Raw genomic sequence first — 26,482 nt, 5'->3', positions numbered from 1 at the left:
ATCAGCGTCCATCCTAGCGGCTCCCTAATTGCATCATCACCAGCCCGCGGCTGTTGTGGGAAGGCTGGGCGCGGCGCGATCCGCTGAGCCGAGGCTCCAGCCTCTCTCCCGCGCCTCTCCTGGCCCTCTCCGCACCTGCTTCTGCGCCCAGGCCGTGAATCTCTCGTAGGTCGGCTCCCAGAACCCGCGGGGCACAGCTAGTGGACCTCGCCTGCTACGCCTGAGCCAGTCATTGAAAATCCGGTCTTTCACTAGAGCCCAAGTCCCCCGCCTCCTTCAGCTCCGAGCCGCGGTCAGCGCCATGGAGAAGAGCAGTGAGACCAACGGCTACCTAGACAGCGCCCAGGCTGGGCCTGCGGCGGGACCCGGCGCTCCCGGGACCGCGGCGGGACGCGCGCGGCGCTTCGCTGGCTTTCTGAGGCGCCACGCTCTGGTGCTGCTCACCGTGTCTGGGGTGGTGGCGGGCGCCGGCCTGGGTGCGGCGCTGCGTGGGCTCGGACTTAATCGCACGCAGGTCACCTATCTGGCCTTCCCTGGAGAGATGCTGCTCCGCATGCTGCGCATGATAATCCTGCCGCTGGTGGTCTGCAGCCTGGTGTCGGGCGCCGCCTCCCTGGACGCCAGCTCTCTCGGGCGCCTGGGCGGCATCGCCATCGCCTACTTTGGCCTCACCACGCTAGGCGCCTCGGCGCTCGCTGTCGCTTTGGCGTTCATCATCAAGCCAGGGTCTGGTACGCAGACCCTTCAATCCAGCGACCTGGGGCTGGAGGAGTCGGGCCCCCCTCCAGTCCCCAAAGAGACAGTGGATTCTTTCCTCGACCTAACAAGGTAACTATTCCCCACCTCTCTGCGTGCGCTGTGGAGACGCCAGCTCTCCAGTACACTCCAGTTCATTCATACGCACACACCCCTTCATATACTCCTAAGAGTTAATTCTTAATTGGCTGCTGGTGGCCTTTAACATTTTTAAAATATCAAAATAACCTCTGGAGAATTTGCGTGCTGACCACACCTTTTCAAACATAGGCAGAGGTGCACCTGACAGTCTCAAGGAGCCACGGTCACATATTTTTAGAAAAAGCCAGTCCTACTATTAGGTGTGAGTGTGCCTTAGGACGGAGGCAGCCATCTCACCTGTACTTTTTTCTTATATTCTCTGGCTGCATTCTGGCCACTCCTGGATATCTTCACCCCATTTTCTTTCCACCGTCTGGAAAAGCTTCTGGGAGCATTGGTTAAGTTTTGCCTCTTGGGCCATCCTGGCCTGCAGTCTACGGCCTTCTCTTTTCACCCCTTTGGCTGGACGGAAGCTCACAACTTTTTTGAAGAATTGTTGGTGGCCCCAAGGATATTAAGGCTGGGGTTAATTGTGTGGGGCCCATTACCCAGACAAGCCTCTCCTGGAGGCTTGGAACAGGTGGCCGTCCACCCCATAGTCAGGACACTGTAGAGTATTGTGAGTTTCAAGGGGTTTTATTTGTGGGAAGGTGTGAGTTCTAGAGGAGAGAGAGAAGCATCTTCACTTGCTTTGCCTGCTTTCTGTGACTCTTAGAAGTTGCCTTTCATCTCTTGAGATGTAGTATATTTTCTGTGGATTACCCAAACCAGCTTCCCTTTGGTTTCTCCATTAGCCCAGAATTCACAGACAAGAAAACTGGCAGCCAGAAGGCATTTACTGACCTGGCCAAGTATAGCTGAGTGAGGAGCTCAGCTGACTCCCTCTCCAGATTTCCGATGATTCTGGATTCAGAGCCTCTTGGAGGGGTATGTTTTGTCTTAAGTCACTGAAGCAAAGCTCCTCATTGCTGAGGCTGTGAAAAACAGCAAACCCTGGGCAAAGTGACTTAACTTCCTGCTGTTTCCATTTCTCCTTCTGGAAAATGTGATGACTGTCTGCCACTTACGGGAAAGAGTATTCATTTGAAATTACAACAACAAAAAAGTCCAAGGCATTGCATTGAAAAATAAAAATCTCTGATGAGGTGAACCACAACATTCTTACCAAAACTTCTTAGCAAAAAAGCAGGTGGAGGTGGCCTGTTAGGGCTTCGATGAGATCACAGCCTTCGTTTAGTGTCTGGCAGCTTGATATTTGGAGTCTTTAGACATCCTTTAAGTTTTGGGACTCACTTTTAGGCAAATACTGAAAACAGTCTCTAAGGTTGAGAGTGTCTTTGGCTTTTTACCTTAAGTCTATCTGTCAGCTGTCCCAGGAGAGAAGGCGGTTATGGGGTTAAAGGATTCTTTTTTGCAGGTTTCATTGACTCAGTGAAGGAGTATGGATGTCTAGCTCTGACCTGCTGGTTGTACCTCCGTAGGTTATGTCCAAGAGTGGGTCAGTGGCCAAAAAAATAGAGTGAGGGGGAGTGAGGTGAGGGATTACTTTATTACCACTGGCCCCGGAAGGAATTTCTCATATCCTGATCATGGCTTTCTAGTTTTTGATCCAAGCCCCTTCAGTTCCTTCTTCTGAAGTGAATGGTGACCCAGCAATGGTGACTGCCTAGCAGTCAGTGTAAATGCAGACTTTTCAATGACTGGGACTGCAGATACAGGCAAGGACTAAGAGAACCTTTTGTTATGGCTTGTTGGGAATAGGTGGTGCTTCATAATGCTTCCAATGGCCAACCTTATTTAATCCAGCAGCTCACGGATAAAGGTGGTGTAGGTGGTATGATCCTATTTTACGAATGAGGAAATTGAGCCATCGAGAGATTAAATGATTTGCTCAAGGTCACAGAATAGTTTATCAAAAGGGGGATTAGAAGAATGTGGGTCTCTTGCCCCACAGTTAGGGCTTTCTTTCTACCGCTCTCCCCTCCCCCAAGTCAGCTTGCCATAATTTGCCATGTTGCTGGTTGGTCTCAGAAACGTTTACTCTGGGCCAAAAGAGGAACCAGGTAGTGGATCAGATTGGGTCAGGGCTGATGCCCACTTCCTTGAAACAGAGGAGATGTGTGTGCAGCTGCTCAGTCTTGGCTTTCACATTGAGCAGCTTGTGAGAGAGAACAGTCCTGAGCCACATGGAAATGCTTCCTGTTCTGGGAGTCTCTGGGTAAAAATTTTTAAATTACTTCCTTCAAAGAAACTTCACAGACGTCAATTTTATGTGACTCTGGGCATGTTCTTCAGCAAAGGCAGGGCACAGTCCTTTCTGCCTGTGGGCATGTGAATGAAATGAGACTCTGCCAGTAAATGCCTCAATTATCCAGCAGGCCCTCACCTGGTAACTGCCCAGAAATTAAACACCTAGAAGGAGTGGGAAACAATTCTGATGACTTAGCCGCGAAGGCTTTGCTAAAGTCCATGCCTTTCCTGGTGGTGGAGTACCCCAGAACAAGGTCTCTCTGCTATGATTTCTGGTTTTTTTGTTTGTTTGTTTTTTCCCAAGATGAAATTGTAAGTAGGAAGAAATAAGGCCAATAGATATTCATCATGCCTTTTAGAAAATTCAGAATGCCATTGCTGAGTGGTTTGATTTCCTACCACACAATGGATTAGAAATAACAAAGTAGACTAGGGAGTGGATGTGAGACTCTGGCTTTAGGAACAGGCCCTTTGAGAGCTGAGAAACCACAGTGGATAGAAACTGGCAGGTGGCAAAGTCATGGTCTCCTCCTGAGTGGCTGGGAGCTTTATGCCTGGGGACCTGGAACCGTACAGGATTCTCAGAACAAGACAACAAGGTGTGACCCAAGTGATTGAACTCTGACTTTTCATCCAAAATGAAATAGTTTTGGCACCAAAGAGACAGAAACAGATTATCAAGACCCCAGTCATTGTAGAAGTTCTTGGTCCCTTACAATGATTATTGATTGTGGGTTCGAGGGCTTGTCCATAACTAGCTGTGCCTTGGCTTCCTATCTTCATAATGGGGGTCATGATAGTACTTACCTCACATTGTTTAGAGGGTTGTTTGGGAGTTAAATGAGTTACATCTGTAAAGTTCTTAGAACAGGACTGGCCCAGTATACGCTCGCTCTTGTTATAAATGGAGCACTATTGCAACAGAGCAATTGGGTTTTCCAGTTTACCGGAACTCATGGGGATGACCCGTTAGTTCTTTTCATAGTCTGAAATAAATGAGAGTAAATGGGAAGAAAACGAATGTTTGGGGGAACTCAAGATGACTTACAGCTAATTTAGTCTTTAGGTATATCCATGTGGATCCTGGAGAAAAAAAAGTCAACAGTGACTGACTTTTGGACTAATGACATCAATGCCGTGGGAAATTTGGAAAAAGGAGAAAAGTCAAAACTAAACCCAAGAGAACCTTCTGTTCTGAAATGGGGCAGAAAGCCTCACATGTCCACCCTGACATTCCAGTTTCTTCCCCCCTCTGCATTATGTGTTTATAAACTCCAAAGCCGACCTCAGTTTTCTTCAGCTGTGAATGGAAAGGATAGAGGCAACTGGCTTCTCGATGTTCATCTGGATGCTAAAATTTATAGTTTTCAAATGGAAAACCAGAGGCGTATCTGCAAAGGGGGCAGGTAGGGACACCACCTGGGCCAGGGCTGTGTCTGCACCAGCAGCTAGAGGAATGGCCTTGGGCCGCTGTCTTTTGTGGAAGAATAACAGGGTACTGCCATGTGCCTGTTAAGCACAATTAGAATTTTGCCTGTTGCCCGATTTTCAAGGCTTTGTTGTTTTTTCTTGTGTACATTTTCTCAACAGCGGACAGTGTTATGAGCCTTTCTCTTTACTGATGGAGGCGTGAGGGACTTCCCTTCCCAAAGATTGGTGTGAATACGATGCCTCTCAAGCTGCAAAAAAAAAAAGCCACATTTCTTTGAGAAAACTATCCGAGGCAGAGATCAAATATTAACCCTCAGATCACTGTCAAAAGAGTGAATAGTCAATAATTTCTTTTAAATGTTGGCCATGGCTGGTTGTTTGACCTATGCGTTTATCTTTTTCTTCGATAGGCAAGAAGATGAAGACTCTTAGCAAGTCTAACAAGGATTCAAATTAATGGAGGTTTCTCCACCTAAGTAGTCACTAAAGGGAAAAAATAGCAACTTATAATTAAAAAAAAAAAAAAAAAGTTTTTAACTCAACATGGTTCCTTCTACCACTCAGGAGAACACCTGAAAAGTTCAGAGACTAAAAAGAACATATACCCAGAGGGGCAGCAAGGTAGTGATTAAGAGCAGGCCCCAAAGTTAACTACCCAAGTTTGAATCCAACTCTACCACTTACTGTTTGGACAAGTCACTTAGCTTGTCTGCCTCAGTCTCCTTATCTGTAAAATGAGGCTAATAATAGTATTTACTACCTAGATCTGTTATGAGGAGTAAATGAGTTAATATTTGAGTGTCTCACTAATATAATGTGTAGCAGCTTCTCAGGGACAGCACGGGGGCTGGCTACCTAATACTGAGAATGAGTGCTGTTCTTAGCCTTATTTCCTAAAATGTCCCTATCCCAGGGGTCTGGCATCAGCCTTTCCAGCTGGAATCTAAAACTGGATGTGGACCTTAAAAAGAGGGTAGATTGCTCCTCTGTCCCCCACTGTCACCACAGTGTGAGCCCACCGCCCCCAGCCCTTCCTCTGCCCCCAGCATTGCAGGGGACTTCAAGATCAGAAGGAGCACATCCCTGTTAACTGCCTCTGTAACAATAAACGCCAGGGATAATAAATATCAGGTGTACAAACCGTGAGCCATATCCTGTTCCAAAGTCTTTGAAACCTTCCTAAATTCAGTAAAGAATTTTTGAACTTAAATGAAAGGAAATACTTCTGGAACAGAAAAATATACCTAAGCAAAAGTAAATTGTTTTACATTTTTGTCATATAGGACAGGGAAGTGCATACCACCCTTGACAATAGGATCAGAATAAATAGACCCAGATGTATAAAGAAGAAACATTTTGAAGTTTTTCATCGTGTGTGAGCTGCATGAGTCTATACAGTACTGCTAACACAAATTCTGCTGGCACCAGTTCAGCCTCAGCTGGCACCAGCTTTTCTGTTCATTTTAAGTAATGTGTCCAAATATCCTATAGCATTGGGAAGGCATGTCCATTCATCCTCTACCAATTTGGTCTGACTTGGATCTCTGAGTTTAGTAGTATGGTCTTGGCATTTTTCAAATGTTTTTGACTATGACCCACTATAAGAAAAACATTTTAAATATGGCACCCGCACATATCTATCCCACCCCACATACACAACCTGAAACAACAGTTCCACAAAACATTGTAAATGTGATACACGCTTATTACATCTTTTATAAAATGCTGGTTAGAGCCAGTACATTTGATTTCATGGCCTACTACTAATGTTTCAGAAACTTTGGTCTAATGTATATCTGGCATTGTGTAATTCAAGTAAATTTCTCAAGATCAAATAGCAGAAAAGGGAACTATTTGAGAATGTGAGGAGTTGGGAAAAAATGCCTGACGACAGAGAGCTCTGGGGAGCAAAACAGCTTACATGAGGAGCAGCTGATCCCTGAATACAGGAAAGCTCAGGAGTAAAAAAAATCTAGAGTTCACAGCAGCATCTGTTTAAAAAGGAGAGCGCTAAGAAGAGTGCAGGAATAACGAGTTGGAGGACTGACACTACCCAACTGTAAGACTTACTGTAACGCTCCAGTAATCAAGACGGCGTGGTATTGGCGAAAGACTAGACAAAGAGATCAATGGAACAGAATAGAGAGCAAGAAATAACCCCCATAAATATAGTCAGCTGATCTTTGACAAAGGAGTGAAGGCAATATAATGGCAGAAACAATTTGTTGAAGATTATCTAAATCAGTTGGATATCCACATGTAAAAAAAAAATCTAAACACAGACCTTGTACCCTCCATAGAAATTGACTCGAATGGATCCCAGACCTAAATGTAAAATATAAAACTAGAAAACTAGATAACATTAAGAGAAAACCTAGACGACTTTGGGTATGGTGATGACTTTAGATATAATACCAAAGACACAATCTGTTAGATGTTTTGCTTTACACCCACAGCCTCAGCTCCTTGCCCCTTGGTGCAGACAGGAGGGGACTGACTGCTTCTGGTCTACAGCAACCAGAGGGACCAAGGGAAAAGAGTATGATTTTGTGGATGCATGAGCTTCAGCTCACTGCCCCCACACAATTCTGTCCCAGGAATTAATATCTGAGAGCTGAGCTATATAACCTAAAGAAAGTTCAGCCATCTCATTGAATGTATGTATTTTTTTTGGTTGTAAAATCTCCTTCGCAGTTAGCATTACATCTTTTTAAAAAATTTTTAACCAAATTCGAGATAAGATTTACATACAATAAATGTTCTCATTTTAGGTGTATAGTTCAATGAGTTTTAACAAATAGATAACTCATTTAACCATCACCACAATCCAGACACTGAACATTTCTGTCACCCATGACCTTTCTCAGCAATTCCCATTCTCCACCTCTGGCCCCAGGCAGTTTTGGACAGAAAGTTTTGCTTTTACTCGAGTTTCATATCAGTGGAATCATTCACCATGTACTTTTCTTTGTCTGGCTTCTTTTGCTTGGCACTGCGTTATTGAGACTGTCTGGGTTGCATATGTCAGTAGTTGATGCCTCTGCTGGAATCCACAGTGGGATTCCATTGTGTGGATTTATCATAATCTGTTCATCCATTCATCTGTTGATGTACATTTGAATTTGGGGCTATTATGAATAAGGCTGTTATACATACAGGTCCTTTTTGCAGACATATATTTTCATTTCTCTTGGGTAAATATCCAGGAATTGAATTGCTGTGTCATATGGTAAGCGTAGTTTAACTTTATAAGAAACTGCAAGAACACATTGTATTCTTCTTAGAATGTTGATTTTTTTTTTTGGCAGGAGTTGTTGTTTTGCCTTTTGTATTGTCTGTACCTCTCTGTTTCCATTGGATTTTGTAGACTAGATACTGTAGACCAGGGGTCTCCAACCCCTGGGCTGAGGACCATTATCCATCCATAACCTGTTAGGAACCGGGACACACAGCAGGAGGTGAGTGGCGGGCGAGCAAGCAAAGCTTCATCTGTATTTGTGGCCGCTCCCCAGCACTAGCCTCGCCGCCTCAGCTCCACCTCAGATCCACCTCAGATCATCAGGCATTAGATTCTCATAGGAGCACTGGTCCCTGATGCCAAAAAGGTTGGGGACAGCTACTGTAGACTGTCTGAAAACAGGTCAGTGTGTCAGTGGCTATTTGGTCTAGAAGTTCTGGATTAAGGTCAGGGTCCATTCTCGGTGAGACACTATTGGGTTATTGCTCATGCTAAAAAGAACAGGCAGGCTGGATAGAAGGGTGTAAACAAACAGTGTATGCTCTTTGGAAGAGACTGCGGTTCAAGGCTGTGAGAAAAGGCTACACTTGCACCAGCTAAGGAAACTGCTGATTCCTGAAGGATGCAACATGCTTGCAGGGGAAATTGTTCCCTGTGGGGAAAATGGAGGGCTTCTAACTCAGCTGTTCCTTAACTTTCCTGCCCTCTTTGGGAGAGAACCCAGTGGCCAGCTCAGTCTAGGAATTATTGAGCGTTGTCATGCGGTGGATGTAGAACAGGGAAATTGGCTCAGCACCTAGTTCTGCTTCTAACTAGTAGAGCAAATGGACATGAAATACCAAATCTACCCCACAAGTTTGAAATATGTGAGAAAGGTGTTTTGTAATAGAAATAATAGGGAAGTGTAAATTGCTATTCATTTATACACTAAAGAAAAGCCAAGACGCATTACTTGTCCTTTTCTACCATTATTTTTTTTAAGTAAATATGCTCACGATAAGACTCAAATTTCTGATCACCATTTTGTAATGGTTAATTTAACTGAAGATCACATTTGTCTGCTTAAATGCAGGTGTGTACTTGTAGGTGTTCTCTAAATATGTTAAAAGTAATTCTGGTTTCATATACAAGTAGATTTGAAAAATGCTGTGTTGCAGTCTCCACATGCTGGCTGTCTTGTGGAAGCACTCCGAGTGTAATGAAGTCATTTTTGTATCTCATTAACTTTATTTCTGGTGTATTAGTTATCTATTGCTGTTTAACAAATTCCCAACAATTTAGCAGCTTAAAATCACACACATTAGTTATTTCACAGTATCTCTGGGGTCAGGAATCCTGGCATGGCTTAACTGGATCTTCTGCTTCAGAGTCTCTTACAAGGCCACAGCTAGGGCCTCACCCAAAGGCTCGACTGGGAAGGAAATCACTTGTGAGGTCACATGGTTGTTGGAGGAGTTCAGGTCCTTGAAGTTTACACTGGGAGCCTCAGCTCCTAGTTGGCTGTTGGCCAGAGACCACCCTCAGTTTCTTCCCATATGGGGCTTTCCAACATGGCAGGTCGTTTCATCAAACATGCAAGCTGAGAAAGCAGTAAAGAGAGTCTTCTAGATGGAAGCCACAATTTTATGTAACCGAATCACAAAAAGTGACATCCCACCACCTCTGCTCTATTCTGTTGGGTAGAAGCAACGCATAGGCCATACCCACACTCAAGGGGAGGCTTCTACAAGGGTATGGCTTCCAAACCACGTTAGTCTCTGCTTGCCTAGCTAGGTTGCAGTGACACCTGCCTACCTCTGAAACCGAACACACTGCAAATAGTTGCCTAGAGATTCTAGTGCCAAGTGAACAACTCAACCACAAAAGTAAGAATTAGTGCATACGTTTGGTGCAAATGATAAAGGATGATCCAGAGTCTTTTACTCTTCTAGACTTATAGGAAATGGGTAGAACTAATGGACTGTCAGTAGAATTTTTTCATATATCAAGACCAGCATCCTGCACAGAGCCTGACCCAAAAGAGGCCCTCAGTAAGGCCTGTTTGACTTTAGTTTCAAAATATAGCTTAACTCAATCGGTTCTATTGCCCTGCTTTTTGTAACAAATATTTTATAATATTCTTTCTCCTGATGTGAAATCCATAGAGTTTACCTACACACATAATTTCAGAGCATCAATATGACTTAACTGTTACATAAAAGACAAGAGTAATTTATAATAAAAACAATGTGTTTCAGTATGTAAGTGCTCTAAAACAACGTGGTTAAGTTCTTGCTTCTGAATTTAGATTCTCCATTAATGACACAGCTATAAATACAGATAGATACTTGATAATAAGTGTGTGCAATTAAGGACCCGAATCCTACAATTTGCCACTGGTGATGCAGTTTTTTTACCAGAAAGATGAACAATTCTTGGAAACATTCTGAACAAAACAAAACAAAAAAAATCATCCCACACTTTACACAATAGTTATATTCCTAGAAAATTCAGTATATGTTCAAATTATACAAGCTACCTCCTTTTGGAGTTAGATTAGGCTAAGTAATTATAATAAGGTTTTCATCTACAGATATGTCACACAGAACATTGGAAAGCATGAGGGCCTTGAGACCATTTATTATATAGGACTTTGCTGCACTTAGCAGAATGAATGGCAGAGACCTGGCGCTTTCCCTATACATACTCCCCCACTTCCAGGGATGCCCCCCAATTATTGAGACAACAAAAACACTTTGGATTTCACTAGTGAGCAGCACCACTCCCTATCGAAAACCACTCCAATAGGACTTAACCTCTTGGGGAAAGGAAAGTGATATAGTTATTCCGATTTGGTTGGATACAGGTAAGCTTAAATATCAAGGAGTGCCATTGAGGGAGAGGAGATAGAAATCGGTGCACTCAAGTATCTACTGTGGCCGAGCAGCCGAGGCATAATTGGACATTCGGATCAAGCAGAAGGCCGCAGTAACTGCTGGAGGTGGAGAGAGGGAACACTGTGTGTTAGGCTGTCAGGATTGGGCATCTTAAAATGCACACTTTGAACGCTGAATTCTAAGAATAATGCTGAAATGCTTTCTTTACCAACAGAAACCTGTTTCCTTCAAATCTTGTGGTTGCAGCTTTTCGAACGGTAAGGCTTAATGCTTTGCTAAAAGTATGAAACTTTGATGGGGGTGGGGGATATATAAATTACTGCTATAGCATTTGATAAGATGGAACAGGGAGGGATGGTGTTGTTAACAAAACTTGGTAATGCTGTTCTAAAGTTTTATAGATGAGTGCCTGGAATAAAAATAAAACAAAAATCCCCAACATTTTTCTAAAATATTCTACTAGTTCCAATATCACCTGAGAAATAATCTCAGATCACATTTTGAGGCTCTCAAATATTTTAGAATTTTTAAAAAGTACGCTTTTATCTTTTTTTCTGATTATAAAGGTAATGTATGTTCATTGCTAAAAAATAAAGTACAAAAAAGTGGAAGAAAATAAAAATCACCCATAATCACTACCTAGAGCTACCCATGAACATTTTGGTATATATCCTCCAGATCTGTTTTTCCTATACGCATGCCCACACATTTTAAAAATAATTATACTATACATATTACTTGTATGTGCACATACTACACATGTTGTTTTGTAACCTGCTCTTATTTTAAAGCAGTATATTGTGATCATTTTCTCATGTTGGGAAGTATCCTTCTGCATAATGTTCTTGGCTGTATCTCGCTATATGAGCATATGATAATTTTACTCCATCAGTTTCTTGTTGATGGACATTCAGGTCGTTTCTAGTTTTTCCCTAATTTTAGCAATGCTGCAAGTAACATCCCTATGGCCATGCTTTATGTAGAGAAGGAATATAAAGGTCTGGATTAGATGGACTAATCAGATTGTCCTTTTCAAGCAAAGACTTTTCTGTTCTTATAGCCTCTCCCTTTAAAAAAAAATCTGCATATAAGCACAGCTGTGGTTTATATATAATGTGAGATAGGAGAAAAATAAAAGGCTTATGGCAGTGGTCCCCAACCTTTTTGGTACCAGAGATTAGTGCTCCTGTGAAAATCTGATGCTAGCACTGGGGAGTGGCCACAAATACAGACAAAGCTTTGCTCGCTCACCTCCTGCTGTGCAGCCTGGTTCCTAACAGGCCATGGACCAGTACCGACCGGGGGTTGGGGACCCAAGGCTAATGAGGTTTCAGTGTCTATCACAGAAGCTATGGGGCGGGTTTCGTTTCTCCTGCCACCCGTGATCACAGGACCACTAAGCAGCTCTGCTTGTCTGAAAACTTGATAAATCAAAGCTGAGAGAGATCAGAGCTTCTCAAAGACTGGCACAAAACAGGCCGCCAGAGCTGTACCTCCTAATGGGCTTCTCTTGACAGTTCCCAATTCAGGTGTCCTTAGAAAAGGTCAGAAAGAGTGTTTTATAGCAGATTCCACTCAACAGTGCGTGCTGCCACAGGGAGATACCTGAGCGTTGTAAAGAAGTATGTGAAGTCAAGTGTAGGGCCAAAGCTGGGGAGATGTTTTACCTCTGAGAAGTGGATCTTCCAGAGGACTCAGCTAGAAAACAACATCCTGCCTGTTATCTTTTGTTTTGGAGAGTGGAGGCTCAAGGCAAATAGAAACATGCCGAAAAGCAGTCACATTTCAAATAAGTTCTGAAACAAAGTGAAGCATAAATAAATGAATGAAAAATAAAACGACACATTGAAATTGAACTTTGGCATTATGGTGTTAATAACCAGTGTTCTCCAAATAATGTGAGTTATCAGCTGTTTGAAATATCAAACCATCAGCATGAACTTGGGCAGACCTTCTCCTCCAAACCAATGTCCGAGGGACATAAGGAAATTCTCCCTGTGTCTTTGGGTTTCTAAGTAACCCAGAGGCCTCTTGGAGTGCATGTTGCCTTAGTCTTAAGTTACTTTTTACAGTTCTCAGAGGCCCTTGTCAAGACAATCAAATGAAGAATGCCTAGCACCCTCGGCGTGAGTAATGACAGAGTAGCAAGAGGCCCAGCAGTCCTCGTGGTTCCTCTGGGTCCATATTCTCCTGTAAATTGACTCTGGGTTTTTTTTTCTCTTGTTCACAGTATGCAACTGATTATAGAGAGGTGATCCACAACACGAGCACTGGAAACGTAACCCGTGAAAAGGTACTGCTCTTTATAAGATCACTTGTGACAAATACTCATAAAGCAAATAATGCTTCTTAATTGAATGGCCATGCACGATGCTGAAAACTTAGGGGTTTGGATGGACTGTGTGAAGCACACGGGTTGGGTTCATGCCTTTGGTTATTTATCAACATTGCTAAAAGCGAGTGTCTGCAGCTTTGGAATCTTTAGCGGATCCATTTCATCGAATTGGAACTAGCATCCCCTTATTTTGAAAAATTTACAACACCCATTCCGCTATCCTGAAATATAATTAATAGGTGATTTAACCTACTGCTAAACCTAGAACTTATCTTAGGGGCCTAATTTACTCTAGCCATCATTCATACACACATTTTTTTTGAGTACCTGTTATTTGTCAGACACTGGTCTAGGTCCCAGCCTTCATGATAGAGCTGGAAGGGACAAGGAACCTCAAGGATTTTTCAGTCCAGCTGCAGAACTGTCGTGGGAAGAAAGAGGTACTTTGCCCTTTCTGTACCCCTACCATACACAGTCCCAGGGCTGAGGGACACTGAGTGCTACCAGCCTCTCTGATTGAATGAAAAGTTCCACTTAAAAACAAAAAAGGTGAAAACTACTAATTTAGTCCAGTTGACTTCATTTTGCAGATGAAGAACTTGAAGCTCAGAGAAGTTATCTAATGTCAGAGCTGGGATTAGAACTATGGTAAAAATGCTCTTTCTGTTTTGACCATGTCGACATATGGTTCCTGTTCAGAATTTCATAATATGTTTTGATGAAATAAAATGTCTGTCTAATATATGCTTGCAGTAGTGAGAGTCAGCATTACTGGAAAAAATGAAGAATACATTATATCTATATATTTTAAGTCAGTGATTTAGGAATGAATATCCTGAAAATATCCATGTTGATCCTGAAAAATCGTTTGTGGAAATTCATCAGCTGGGAGATTATTATAACAGCCTAGCAACAAAGAATTTGTCGACACTTGTTGACAAAGTTGTAATCACTGACTCTTGATCTGAAGGAACTTTTCACCAACCAGCTCTTCTTTTAAAAGCAACCTTTGAAGTGATTGCCCAACCTCTACTTGAATATATCCAGTGACTGGGAGCTCACTAATTTCTACTTCTACCAGGAGTGAACAGTTTTTGGTTAACTAGGTGAAATTCTTATATCTTGACTTTCCATTTCCTTAGACTCCATCTCCCCTTTCCTACCCTTTGATTTGTGAAATCGCTGAAGGTTAAAGAAAATATGAACCTTTTCTCATTCTGGGCATGGTGTTTCTGTCTGATGAAAACACCTAGCAAATGCATCTTTAGTTCTCATTCATGTATTGTAAACTTAGACTCTCTGTCCCCTCTGATTCTACAGATCCCCATTGGAACCGAGATCGAAGGGATGAACATTTTAGGGTTGGTCGTCTTTGCTCTTGTGTTAGGAGTGGCCCTAAAGAAACTAGGCTCTGAAGGAGAAGAGCTCATTCGTTTCTTCAATGCCTTCAACGAGGCAACGATGGTGCTGGTGTCCTGGATTATGTGGTAAGTGTTGCCTTACTGCCTACTCTTCCTCTTATTTCTCCTGCCATCCAGAAAAGAACCCGCTTCTGCAGTTCTAGGTCACCCCTATGGGACCACCTGGGCCAGGGCTATATATGTGGTTGATGTACCACAGGTAGGCCCCATGTACAGGGATTGATGGAAGTGGAGACAGTTTCTCCTCTTGTCCAGGACTTCGGAGAATCAGGCATGTAGCATAGTTACTAGTTTCTTCCTCAGCTCCCACAGTGACCCTTTATGGTTCTGTCATCAGTGATTTATTTATGGGTTCCCACCATCATTCCATATCATATGGGATGCCCATATCAGCTTGTGGGACAATGAAATCCATAAGTTTGCTATCTGCTGCATAAAATAAGACTCCACTAAAAACAATAGACTTCAAGCTTCAAAAGGGCCCCTTACTAAAGTATTTCACAACATGGAGGACAGAACCAACTTCACCCTATGCATATATCAACTTGGAATGGTCTCTTTTTTTATGTAAATGTTTCTTTATGTAGTATCAATCAAAGTGTACTTGTTTAATAAAAAATGGTAGATCGATTTTTTTTTTTTTTACTGAAAGGTAAAAATTGAACCAGATCTCTCATAGTAACTTCTCAGAAATTATACCAGCTCCGGTGGCAATCACTCATAAACTTTATCCTGTTGTCTTACTCAAGCCAAACTTCTATAGATTTTAGCTTCTGCCATTCTTTTGTCAAAAAACTATCCTTTTATGCACAGAGCATTTTCCTAATCGTCAATCCTTAAATATCCCAGAACTTCTCTCTCTCAGATGGCATTGGCGTGGCAACTGGACTAATTTTAGGAGAGAAGCCTGGAATTTGGTAGGAAAGTTTGGAATTGAGTGGGAGGCCAAGTTCAGAGCCCTCGCTGGTGGTGTTTATTTTGCTCAACCAAATTTTCTTGCTCAACCAAACATTTCAGAGTCTGACTCTTATCATTGCAAACATGATACTTCATATGACTGTTGTTCTGGGGAGAGAAATCGTTTCAGAAAGGAAAAACTGTTTTCATTACAGGTTAAGTTCTTTTCCTGGTTTATTTTTTTAGTCTAAAGGTTTCTCAAAGTTTGGATTAAAGGAAACTCTTTGCTAGAAAGTGATGTTCCTATATTAAGGCATTTGTTTTCAATCTGGAAACCAATTTACAATCATTTCTTCAATTTGATGTACTAGTTACATAAACAGGTATTCAGAAAGGCAGTCCCTATTGAGTGTCTAACTGTAGTGCTTGATCTATTGCCCAGAAAGTGCATCTCACACAGAACTGGGGTTTAAAATGCCTTAAATGGTTAAAGGATCTCAATCAGATGTGGTAAGGATCTTCGGCAGTAGCTTTTTCTGGTTCTTTTCACTAATTACCTACTTCAATGTCAAAACACCTGCTTCGCCTGCACTATTCACAGAAATAACTTCTCAATGGATTAAATACAGGGCCAAATACTTTGTAAGCCATACGGTCTCTATTGTAACTACCCAGCTCTACCATTGCAGGACAAAAGAAACCATAGAAGATTTGTAAAGAAATGAGTGTGGCTATGTTCTAGTAAAACTCATGGTACTTAAACTATCCAGGGAGGAAGGAGAAAACAGGAGTCCTCTAAAAGTATTAGTAGAAAACATGGGAATAGGGAAAGTCTTCCTAAACAGAATACAAAAAGTAAAGGCTGTAAAAAGCTGCTATATTTGACTACATCAAAATATAAAATGTGTGCGTGCAAAAGATACCTTGAACAAAGTTAAAAGACAAGATGCTTATTGAAAAAAATTGACATATATTTGCATATAGTATGTATGTGTACACACACACACACACACACACACTCAAAGCATTAGTATCTAAAGGACTGGTACCACCAGTTCACACACTGTTTTTCTGTCCGCAGTGAGATTTATAGGGAAATTGAGAATAAGTGTTTAAAAACTTTTATAGCAATTTCAAATTGTTGCAATATGCACACACACCATTTTCTAATATTTTGTTTCTATTGTCTTTTATAAGGATATTGTCCATGACCCACTGGTTAGAAGTAAACAGGTCTTTCACCAAAGATACTTTAAGAAGCACAAATATAGAGTTCGGATTACCAAAAAGGAAAAAAGACTGAATAAACTATTAGAAAATGGACAAAGTATGTGAGCAGACAATTTATAGAAGAGGAAACCTGAATGACCAATAAACATTTTAAGGGATGCCCACCTTATGAAAATCAGCAAAATGGAAGTTTGATTTTATCTGACGTTGGTAAGGGCGAGGGCAGGGCTTCTCAACAGTAGCTCTGTTGACGTTTGGGCTGGGTCATTCTTTGTCGTGGGGGCTGTCCTGTGCATCATAAGAGGTTTAGCGGCATCCCTGCCCTGCAGTCTACTAGATGCCAGTAACACCAACCGCCCCCCACCCCCCACCGCAAAGCTGTGACAACTGAAACTGTCTCCAGACATTGCCAAATACTTGCCGAAGGCAAAACCATGCCCGGATGAGAACCAGTGGTTCAGGGAAAGGATAGCTAGCTGGTGGGACCATGAATTGGAACAGCCACTTTGGAGAACCATGTGTTGGTCTACTAAAGCTTAAAGTATGCACACCCCGTGCCTCAAGCAGCCCCCTTTCACGTTGTCTCTATGGAGAACACACAGGCATGTGGGCACAGAGGCCTGTTTGCAGCATTATTTTTAATAATGAAAATCTGGGATCAATTTAAATGTCTATCAGCAGGGAAGTAGCAAAATATAGTATTTTGTTTCTGGGGACAATACTTAAAAATAATGAGATAAAGCTGGTAACAGCCAAATGTCCATCGATGAATAAACAAAATGTGGTATATATATTTAAGGGAATAGTATTCAGCCATAGGAAAGAAATTCTGACATGCTACAATGTGGATGAACCTTAAAAACATGCCAAGTGAAATAATCCAGACACAAAAGTACAAACATTGTACAATTTCATTTGTAATAGGTACCTCCAATAGTGACATTCATAGAGACAGAAAGTAGAACAGTGGTTACCAGGACAGGGGAAGTGGGGATGGGGGTTATTGTTTAATGAGTACAGAGTTTTAATGTGGGATGATGAAGAAGTTCTAGAGATAGATAGTGGTGATGGTTGCACAACAATATGAATGTACTTAATGCCACTAAACACTGCACTTAAAAATGGTTAAAATGGTAAATTTTTATGTTATGCATATTTTACAACAATTAAAAAATAGAATGATCTATATATCTATGTATTGGTATGAGAAGATCTCGAAGACATAATGTAAACATGCAGATTTAAATACATACCTGTGTATCTAAATACATAGGAAGTAAGAAATGGTTAACATCCACGGGGACGGGGAATGAAGGGTTGGCTTGAGGGTGGTACCTAGAGAGGATTTTGGCCTAATCTCTAATGTCTTAATTTTTTGAAAAGAATATGTTCATGTGTTACTATAGGATTTAAAATTAATAGTACTACTTGGAATATCTCTGGAAAGAAAGTTCAAGAAACCAGTGACATCAGCTTTCCCCAGGGAAGGAGACTGGGCGCTTGGAGGACAGAGGTGGAAGGGAGACTTTATGCCATTCATGCTTTTGTACCCTTTGAAATTTGAACAGTGTGACATTATTATCTATATAATTAAAATGTATGGAAAAAGTCAATGGTCGTAAAATTCCTAATGGTTATTAAAATTCTTCCTTAATTATAGAAACGACTGACTTTTATTCTTTGTAGCTCCCGCAGTTTATTCCTTCCCTTCCTTCTTCCCATCCTGCCATTTAAAAAATCTTCACGCACCAGGAGTGTTCCCAGAGGGTCATTGTTAATGATTTTTTCCCACGGAATCATGTTTTCCAAACCACAAAGAATTTAAAACTTCACAAAAGTCCCAGCTTTGTCTCAATTCTGTGTCCCAGCAGTTCTGTGAAAAAGGTGTTAGTCTTGTGTGTTTCTAAATTCTCAGAACAGGCTTGAGCAAAGCCAAAAGTCAAGCTACAGTCCCAGAGGCTATAATCTTGAAGAGTTCTTTGCTTTTCCACTTCGGAACCCATGTGGTTGGTAACATCTGTCTGTCAAGAATGTGACATATCCAAAGGAAAAGTAGTCTGGGTTCTGTCTTGACTGCATTACTGATGGTAATGTATCATGTTAACTTTATTCAGCTTCAGGGTCTGTAAGATGGGCCCATCCCTTCCTATTCCTCAGTGTCATCCAAGGGAGAAGTGACTGCCTAGTCGAAAGTCCCTAAGTTCTGTATCAGGAAGGGCCTGCATCTCCCAGCCCTTCCTCACATCACTTATTGACACGTATGCTATGCTCATGCCCTAGGTACGTGCCTGTGGGCATCATGTTCCTTGTTGGAAGCAAGATTGTGGAAATGAAGGACATCATCGTGCTGGTGACCAGCCTTGGGAAATATATCTTCACATCTATATTGGGCCATTTTATTCATGGAGGAATTGTTTTGCCACTTATTTATTTTATTTTCACACGAAAAAACCCATTCAGGTTCCTCCTGGGCCTCCTCACACCATTTGCAACAGCATTTGCCACCTGCTCCAGGTAAGTGGGTTTCAGGTGCCCTTGGCTGCTCTGAACTGTTTAAGTATGGAACCAGGTGAGCCCAGTGGTAGATGCACAACCGGCATCTTGACATATTTTAATTCTTTGAAAACTCTAAATTGATCTCATCTGATTTTTTGTGTTATCAGCCTCACAGCTTGTATGGAAGCGGATTTCTGGGATTGCCAAAATGAGGGATTGCCTCATTCCTTCTCCTTCTCCCACCTCCCTGGAGGCCAACCAGATCATTATTTAGCCCATGGGAACTATAGGTCCTCACCCTAATTAGTAGTAAGGCCTTTGCCTGAGTAAAAGAAGGCAGCTACTTCACCCAAAACGCACTGTCGGGAAGTTTCTAGAATGACACCTGCCCCTTTCTCCCTCTGGATGTGTGAATTAGAAAATAAGACCAAGGCATCATGGTGAGGGATGTGCACTCAGCTCACTAGGAGTCCACAGTTTTGTGAAATTATCTAAGCACAAGAGATGCACCATGTCGTTATTGGAAATCCTTCAAAAAAATTAGGCTTTCCAAATACATCAAAGAAAACTTTGAAAGGATGGTAGCACATTGTTTTAGTCTCACGGTTAGTTTTTTGCCTCTCTACTGCATATTTCCTCCCACCCTGAAGGACTATTTTTATGACAATCATATGACTATTTATATTCATGGTAAAAAGAATTAGAGAGGTCAGTTTCTCTGGCTTAGACAGAAACAAACCTACTTATCAGTTGCACCAGCTACCCTCTGCGAAGCCTGCAGAGGCAGCTGGAGAGAGCAAGTCTTGTTTTTTTCCAAGTCATCTATATAAACAGTTACTCCTTCCAAACTCTCAGAGCCATTTCTGTTTCTTGGCCTAAAAGAAAAAAAAAAAATGTTAGTTTGCCGTGTACTTGGGGAGAGGCAGGCGGACATTCAAGAGAGGAGATGCACACATAGAGTTAATAGTTCTTGTTCTCATGAGAACATTTTGTACCACAAGACAATGTGTGGTTCTTGAGAAATTTGAAACAGGTGTATCCAGGTAAATAACATAACAGATAAATCTAGGGAGTCAGATTTTGAATACTTTGGAAGTTGACAAAACCCCATGTTGTGACAGAAACTTTGAAACAATTCGGATTTTTCTCTTATTTCAAAAGAGAAAGCCAGAAACTAATTGCTCTGTTCCAGGGTCTGAGCTAAGTAATATGTTGCCCTTGGAAGGACTGTTCTCATGGTTGGTGGTTTTCCATTTCTAGCTCAGCAACTCTTCCCTCTATGATGAAGTACATTGAAGAAAACAATGGTGTAGACAAGAGGATCAGCAGGTTCATTCTCCCCATCGGAGCCACTGTAAACATGGATGGAGCAGCCATCTTCCAGTGTGTGGCCGCGGTGTTCATTGCCCAGCTCAACAATGTAGAGCTGAAGGCGGGACAGATTTTCACGATTCTGTAAGTTCATCATTCCTTTTTTCATCTTTAGGCCTAGGTCAAAACTTGAGGTATTTCTCTTGATTTCCTTTGAAAAACCTCATGAATACCAATCTATGACTTGGATGTCTCATTTATGAAATGAGGACAGCATGAATTCATTACTTGAAGAGGGTAGATTATCTCTCCCAGGCTCACCCGGCAGAACCTAGGGTTGCGTGGTTTTCAGTTTCCAAGCCATGGCTGCTGCCATGTTCTACATTTCTCTGTACCCACACCATGCTCTGTGTGCCATCCCCTAGAGTGACGGCTACAGCATCCAGTGTTGGAGCAGCAGGCGTGCCAGCTGGAGGGGTCCTCACCATCGCCATTATCCTGGAGGCCATTGGGCTGCCCACTCATGACCTCTCTCTGATCCTGGCTGTGGACTGGATTGTGTAAGTAGCAAGTCCTAAGGACATTGAACAAAAGAAGTCTGTATTGGGTTCCCTAGGAGCTTGGCACTCTGTTGGGCCTGGGGCATGTGGAGAATCTTCAGACGTGTTCCCTGCTTTGTGAAGGAGCCCCCAGTTGAGCTGGCAAGACAAAATTTAGGGCTAGGAAAAATTCAAAAACGTGTGAGTCAAAGGCTCATGAATGGCCACGAAATGTCATTACCAAGAGCATCCAGGAAAATGTGGGGCCACCAACGCAGGCCCAGCGCGGGCACAAAAATCTGTGGAGATTGTTGACTGCATGGGAGTCGTAGCCTTGGGAGCAGTGAGCTTCCGAGAATGATCGTCCTTGGCCTGGAAAATCCAAGGAGTGATTTCTGTGAGAGAAGATAAACCCAGCTATGTGAGTGCTTGGCTTAGGCTTAGGGGAGGAGTTAGGAAGGAGGCATGATGCAGACCGCCATCACCAGGGCCCCTGGAAGGACACAAAACAGTTTCTGAGTCTTGATTCCGTGAGTTGCATGATAGCTTTTTCAGGTATGAACAATACCTGTGTTATAGGGAAAATCAGCTGAGGTACTGGTGTTGGACAATAGAGCATATAGATAAGAAAATGAGCCCTGGAGCCCAGGGACCTGGGTTCAAATCCCAGCTTTGTCATTTACTACCTGTGTGATAGGATTGTTATGTACTTTGTCTGCTCACCTGTGAAATGGGAATAATAGCACCTCCGCCAGAGTCGCAGTGGAGATTAAATGAGTTCACACATACACAGCACATAGAAGAGTTCCAGGCTCGGGGGAAAGCATTCAGTATGTATCAGTGAAGAAAGACACTGATGGCCAGGCTAGCAGAGCCCAACATGGGAAAACCGAAACACTGGGGCCTGGCACTGGGCTCATGGCTCTGTCCACTGGTTGGGAATGGTGGTTTCTAACCTTTTTTCTTAAGCCCTGGGCTTCTCAGAATCCTTATGGCTCCTCAGAGCAATGAGAGAGACCTGCATTGTCCAGACAAATCATCAGCAGGAACTCAGTGTCTGAGCTGGTGAGTAAGACAGGACCAGAGCCAAGGGTCAGAGGCCCCAACTCCTTCGTTGTCTGCATGGGGCAGGTAGGCATCTAAGAAGCACTCAGCCAGGAATAGGGAAATAGGGCGCCAGGTGGGCTGCCCAGTAGGGACCTCAAGTCACATGAGCCCTCCACCTCCCTGTGGCCTCTAATTCCACAGCCTGCAGCTTCTCCAGGGCCCTCAGGCAAGCTCACATTTTTTTTCATCTCTTCGAAATGGGCACAATACTTCCTCAGCTCTGGGGACAGGGGATGGTTATTGGGTTAATCTATGGGAAGACAAGCTCTTGGAAAGGACAGTGCTGTTTTCTGTGGGGTGATGTTGCCAATGGCCATGGAATGAATATGAAGATTGATTAATAGTCAGTAGAGATGCTGTGTTGAAATGAGAAAAAGACAGGAAGGTCCCACAGCATAACAGTGAGTGGAAGAAAAGCTGGACACAAAACCGTATCTACACTATCATCCCAGTCATAGGCGATTTTTATACATTGGCATCTTTTACACACAGAATACTTGCATAGAAAGAAGATTAGAAGGAAACATATCAGTGTTAGAGTACTGATTCACTTAGAGTTGTGAAGCGTGAGTAGGAAATTTTTCTTTATACTTTTTTTCCCCAAGTTTCCTACAACGAGGACCTATTACTTTCGTAAGAATAAAAATATTAAAAGAAAATCAATTTAGAGGAAGGTGAGGCCTTGCACCCCTGGTAGCATGCTCTCCAGGAAACAGCAGGGCCCCTCAGGGTCACAGCCTCCCTGTAGCAGGTCCACCTTCTATGACAGGGCCACCCCGCTGGTAGCTCCAGGTGGCACAGGCTGTAATGCTTGCCTTTTTCTTTCCCCACCAGGGACCGTACCACCACCGTGGTGAATGTGGAAGGGGATGCCCTAGGTGCGGGCATTCTCCACCACCTGAATCAGAAGGCAATGAAGAAAGGGGAGCAGGAACTGAGCGAGGTAAAAGTGGAAGCCATTCCCAACTGCAAGTCAGAGGAGGAGACGTCGCCTCTGGTAACACACCAGAACCCTCCTGGCCCTGCATCCAGCGCCCCAGAACTGGAATCAAAGGAGTCAGTTCTGTGATGAGGCTGGGCTTCGGGCTTGCCTGCCAGCAGTGGTGCCTGCCCTGTCAGTCCAGCCACCAGATACCAGGCATCAGACACTAGGCACCACCCTCACCAACTTTAGCCTCCTGGGCAAAAATTTGGCCCCGTCACCGGTTTGAGGATCACTTCTTGGCACAGGCACTGGGCTTCCCAGCAGGAACTGGTTACCGAGGACCAGGACACTCTGATGTTAAGCTTGATCCATGTCCAGGTACAACTGTGTGTGCACCGGGCTCTTTGAAACGTACCCTTGAGCTGCCAGACTCTGGAAAATAGGCTCTTGGGGACCTGATGGTTAAAGCGTGGAAAAATGCAGATGTACCCTTCATTGCACCTAGTCACTCTGCATTGGGTACTTTCTGGGAAAACCTGGGGGTTTTGCAGTCATCTGTCACATTGCCTTGTGAGCCACAGTAATTGGAAAAATTCTTAAATTCTTAGCTGTGGCTGGAATTCACTGAGCTAGGACTCAAGATGTTAGAGTTTGTGCTACAACTAGGTGCAGCTGGCTTCTGGTTTGCTGGTTGGTGGTGGGCTACAGGCACTGCACATTGTCAAGTTAGAAATATTTTAGATGATGTTAACACTGCTGGGTTCTCTGGTCAGTGGCATTAAGTAAACAATCTAAATTCTGAAGTCAACAAAAGAAGGTGAGTACAGCCTGCAGTGAGAAGGGAGGCAACCTAATCAGGACAAGACGCACGCATGCACGCAAGCACGCACGTCCCCATTCTCATCCCAGCCATGGGGAAGTTTTTGGCTTCCGTGACCTGGGCCACTGACAACACTGTAGCTTTATCTCCATCCATTCTAATTTGGCAACAGGACAGAGAGGGGCCTCTTCCTCTGGGGAAGTGTGATGTGGTCATCACAATTCAGCACCTGAGTTGGTTTATCAATTTACTATTTTAATTCAACTAGGCCTTCCCTAAAACACTGTATTCTGGCAGTAATAATAATAATAGTAATAAATTTAAAAAACCCAAGCCCCCAGATGCCCTAGCTTTGGCTGATTTCCACGGACTTAGTTTCCTTTCTCGACACTACATTAAAGTTTAAAATTATAAGCCAAATGTCCACATTCCTCCAGATATCAGCTGACTCAATTTGAATCACAGTTGAGTGGGCTTCATAGAGAAGACCGGTATTGCCAGTAACAGGAAAGACCTCTGAGGCATAGTACTGCTATGTCACTGTGGCTGTTGGTGTGTATCTGAGGTGCAACCTGCAGTGAGTCTCGGGGCCTCACTTTACCCCATTTGTAAAATGGGGCTGATGTCACCTGCCTTTTACCTACCTCAGAGGGATACGGTGTGGTGAACTGAGTGAGTCCATGAAGACGACCGTTTCACTTCTTCAATATCAAGTGCTAACATCTCTATACCACGCTTTTCTTATTTTTTACCTAAGTGATGCTTTTCTGCAGGGAGGCCTCCATTTCCTGACGAAGACAGCTTTTACGAGCAGGACTTTGTTCTCTGTGCGCATTAGCCACTTTTATCACACCGGTTATCCTCTTTGTAGTTACGTGCTGGCATCAAAGGCAGCCTCTTCCTGATGTCCTTCAAGTGTTCATGAATTAACCACCCCACCTTCCATCGCATTTCCGGGTACCTGACTTCCCTGTGACTCCCAGACCTAGGCACCATTTCTGCCACCCCACAATAAGTCATCAAAGCTCCCAAACTTTCAGCCTCTTTCATTCCCTTGTTTTCCGTTGCTGTGGTTTTGCTGTCGCCCAGGCCCTACGGAAGGGGAACACACCATTATGATGCGTGTCCCATTGTGATGAGAATGGGCCGACAGGACAGAGACAATCAAGCTCCTCCATTATAAAATTAGGTGCCTGTGCCTGAGAGAAAGGGGTGGGGAAGAGCCATGGGGCACAGAGCCAACCCAACCCAATCCGTGGGAAGGCCAGCTCCCTCCCATTCTTTAAACTAGCTAAGCCACTCCAGTCTCCTGTAAAGCCAGGCGTGACCAGGAACTGAGCTGAGAGGTGCCAGAAACCTTTACCCTCTGGCTAGAGCTTGCTGCTGTTACCTTTTTGTTTTCTAAGGGGAAACAGTCTCATTGTTTGATTCCAAACTGCAAGTGAACATTCACTACTTTTCAGGCCTTAGTATATTTCGTCTTTCCTTCTTCCACGTATATATGGCTATATATGCATACATATACATTATGTACGTATATGTTATTTTAGCTCCAAGCAAGTTTGAGTTTGATTGGAAGTGAAATATAACTGTAAGTTGTGTGGCTTTGGCATCCTTATTTTCCTGTTTGTAATGGTGAATTTCACAAAACATGGAAATGAGAGCTGGACAAGACCCAGTGACTGCACATCCTCTGTCCTGGACCTGGAAAGGCAACAAATAGAGTGCCGTGGCCTGGAGAAGGGTTCCTCCGTACAAGTCCAGATGGCCAGCATTCCCCTGCCCCTGGGAGGGAGGAGGTGCTGTTTTTCTTCCTGTTTCTCAGTCCACAAGTGGAATCGGACCAAGCGTGACCTGGCTGAGGAAAATCCTTTCATATTGTTCGAAGATGTCTCCCCCATTATGCTCTTCTAACATGTCGTAAATACTGTTCAAATACTGTTCATCTCTGACCGTTTGTATGCGTGACATTTGCCTTAAACATAGCAGCCCTCAAAAAGGAATACAGTATTTCTACTGGGATTTACATGTTGTTGTTGTTTTTTTTATCATTATTTCTTGTGTTTTGAAGTGGCATTTACTGATGGAGCTTCTCTAGAGGATGGATGGCCTGTGAGTAACGGAATTGATTTTTTTTCCCTAGCTTTTAGCCAACACGATCCCCTGAGGCAAAGTAGACCCACTCTGGTGGGCAAAGCTGCTGTGGGGCTTTCACTTGTGTGACTTGCCTCTGGTGACGTCCAGCCGTTTCTGGGCTCCTCCCATTCAATACTAGCAGGACTCTTGGAAAAAGTGAGCAGTTTGCCACCTACCTCCATAAAGTTATGTCTTGTGAGGACAACTAGATCAACAAGCCTTAACTGAGCATTGGCTGTTAAGCCAAGAGCCAAGCTCCACGGAATTACTGAGAAAATTCTGGCAGAAAGCAGTTGCCTATGCCTCTACCCTCATCACCACCACGCCCAGTCCATTCTTTTGTATAATCTCATTTTCAGTGACACCACATTCCAGCACAATTAGGGAATTTCAGAGTCTCTCATGGTAAGATTATCCTACAAGCTCACACTGGAAGCTTGATTTACACTCCCTGGGGCTTCTGAAGAGACAAGTCCCTATTCTGACCTGGACATTTCCTGCTCTCCATATCATATAGGAGTTGGTTTTAATTTCTGGGCAAGGCCCAAAGAGATGAGAGAGTTTGCACAGATCAGGGGCCTGATGGGGCCTGTTGCTAATGAAATTTAGGTTCCCACCTTGGAGTGTGGCTGC

General features: G+C 43.2%; 1 protein-coding gene and 1 long non-coding RNA gene across 2 annotated transcripts; one reads left to right on the top strand and one right to left on the bottom strand.

Moving 5' to 3' along the window:
• On the top strand, positions 1-25,735 carry SLC1A4 (solute carrier family 1 member 4). The gene is made up of 8 exons (XM_039886985.1): positions 1-828; positions 10,847-10,889; positions 12,863-12,925; positions 14,288-14,454; positions 18,796-19,029; positions 20,272-20,466; positions 20,748-20,882; positions 22,803-25,735. The coding sequence occupies exons 1-8, from the start codon at positions 302-304 to the stop codon at positions 23,035-23,037; spliced, it is 1,599 nt and encodes a 532-aa protein (XP_039742919.1). The 5' UTR covers positions 1-301; the 3' UTR covers positions 23,038-25,735.
• LOC120621581 (uncharacterized) lies at positions 19,637-21,976 on the bottom strand. The gene is made up of 2 exons (XR_005658197.1): positions 21,103-21,976; positions 19,637-19,886 (listed from the first exon to the last, which is right to left on the bottom strand). It is a non-coding gene; the product is annotated as an uncharacterized LOC120621581 (long non-coding RNA).
• Positions 25,736-26,482: the final 747 nt, after the last annotated feature.

This window comes from Pteropus medius, unplaced genomic scaffold, assembly GCF_902729225.1.
Source record: "Pteropus medius unplaced genomic scaffold, Ma_sr-lr_union100, whole genome shotgun sequence".
Lineage (NCBI taxonomy): Eukaryota > Metazoa > Chordata > Mammalia > Chiroptera > Pteropodidae > Pteropus > Pteropus medius.
This window is presented reverse-complemented; position numbering and strand designations above follow the sequence as displayed.

Bases quoted from the DNA above. Each gene is read 5' to 3' on its own strand.
- SLC1A4 (XM_039886985.1), top strand. From the start codon at position 302: ATGGAGAAGAGCAGTGAGACCAACGGCTACCTAGACAGCGCCCAGGCT. The intron at 14,455-18,795 runs GTAAGTGTTGCC...CTCATGCCCTAG, and splicing joins CTGGTGTCCTGGATTATGTG to GTACGTGCCTGTGGGCATCA. The intron at 20,883-22,802 runs GTAAGTAGCAAG...TTTCCCCACCAG, and splicing joins CTGGCTGTGGACTGGATTGT to GGACCGTACCACCACCGTGG.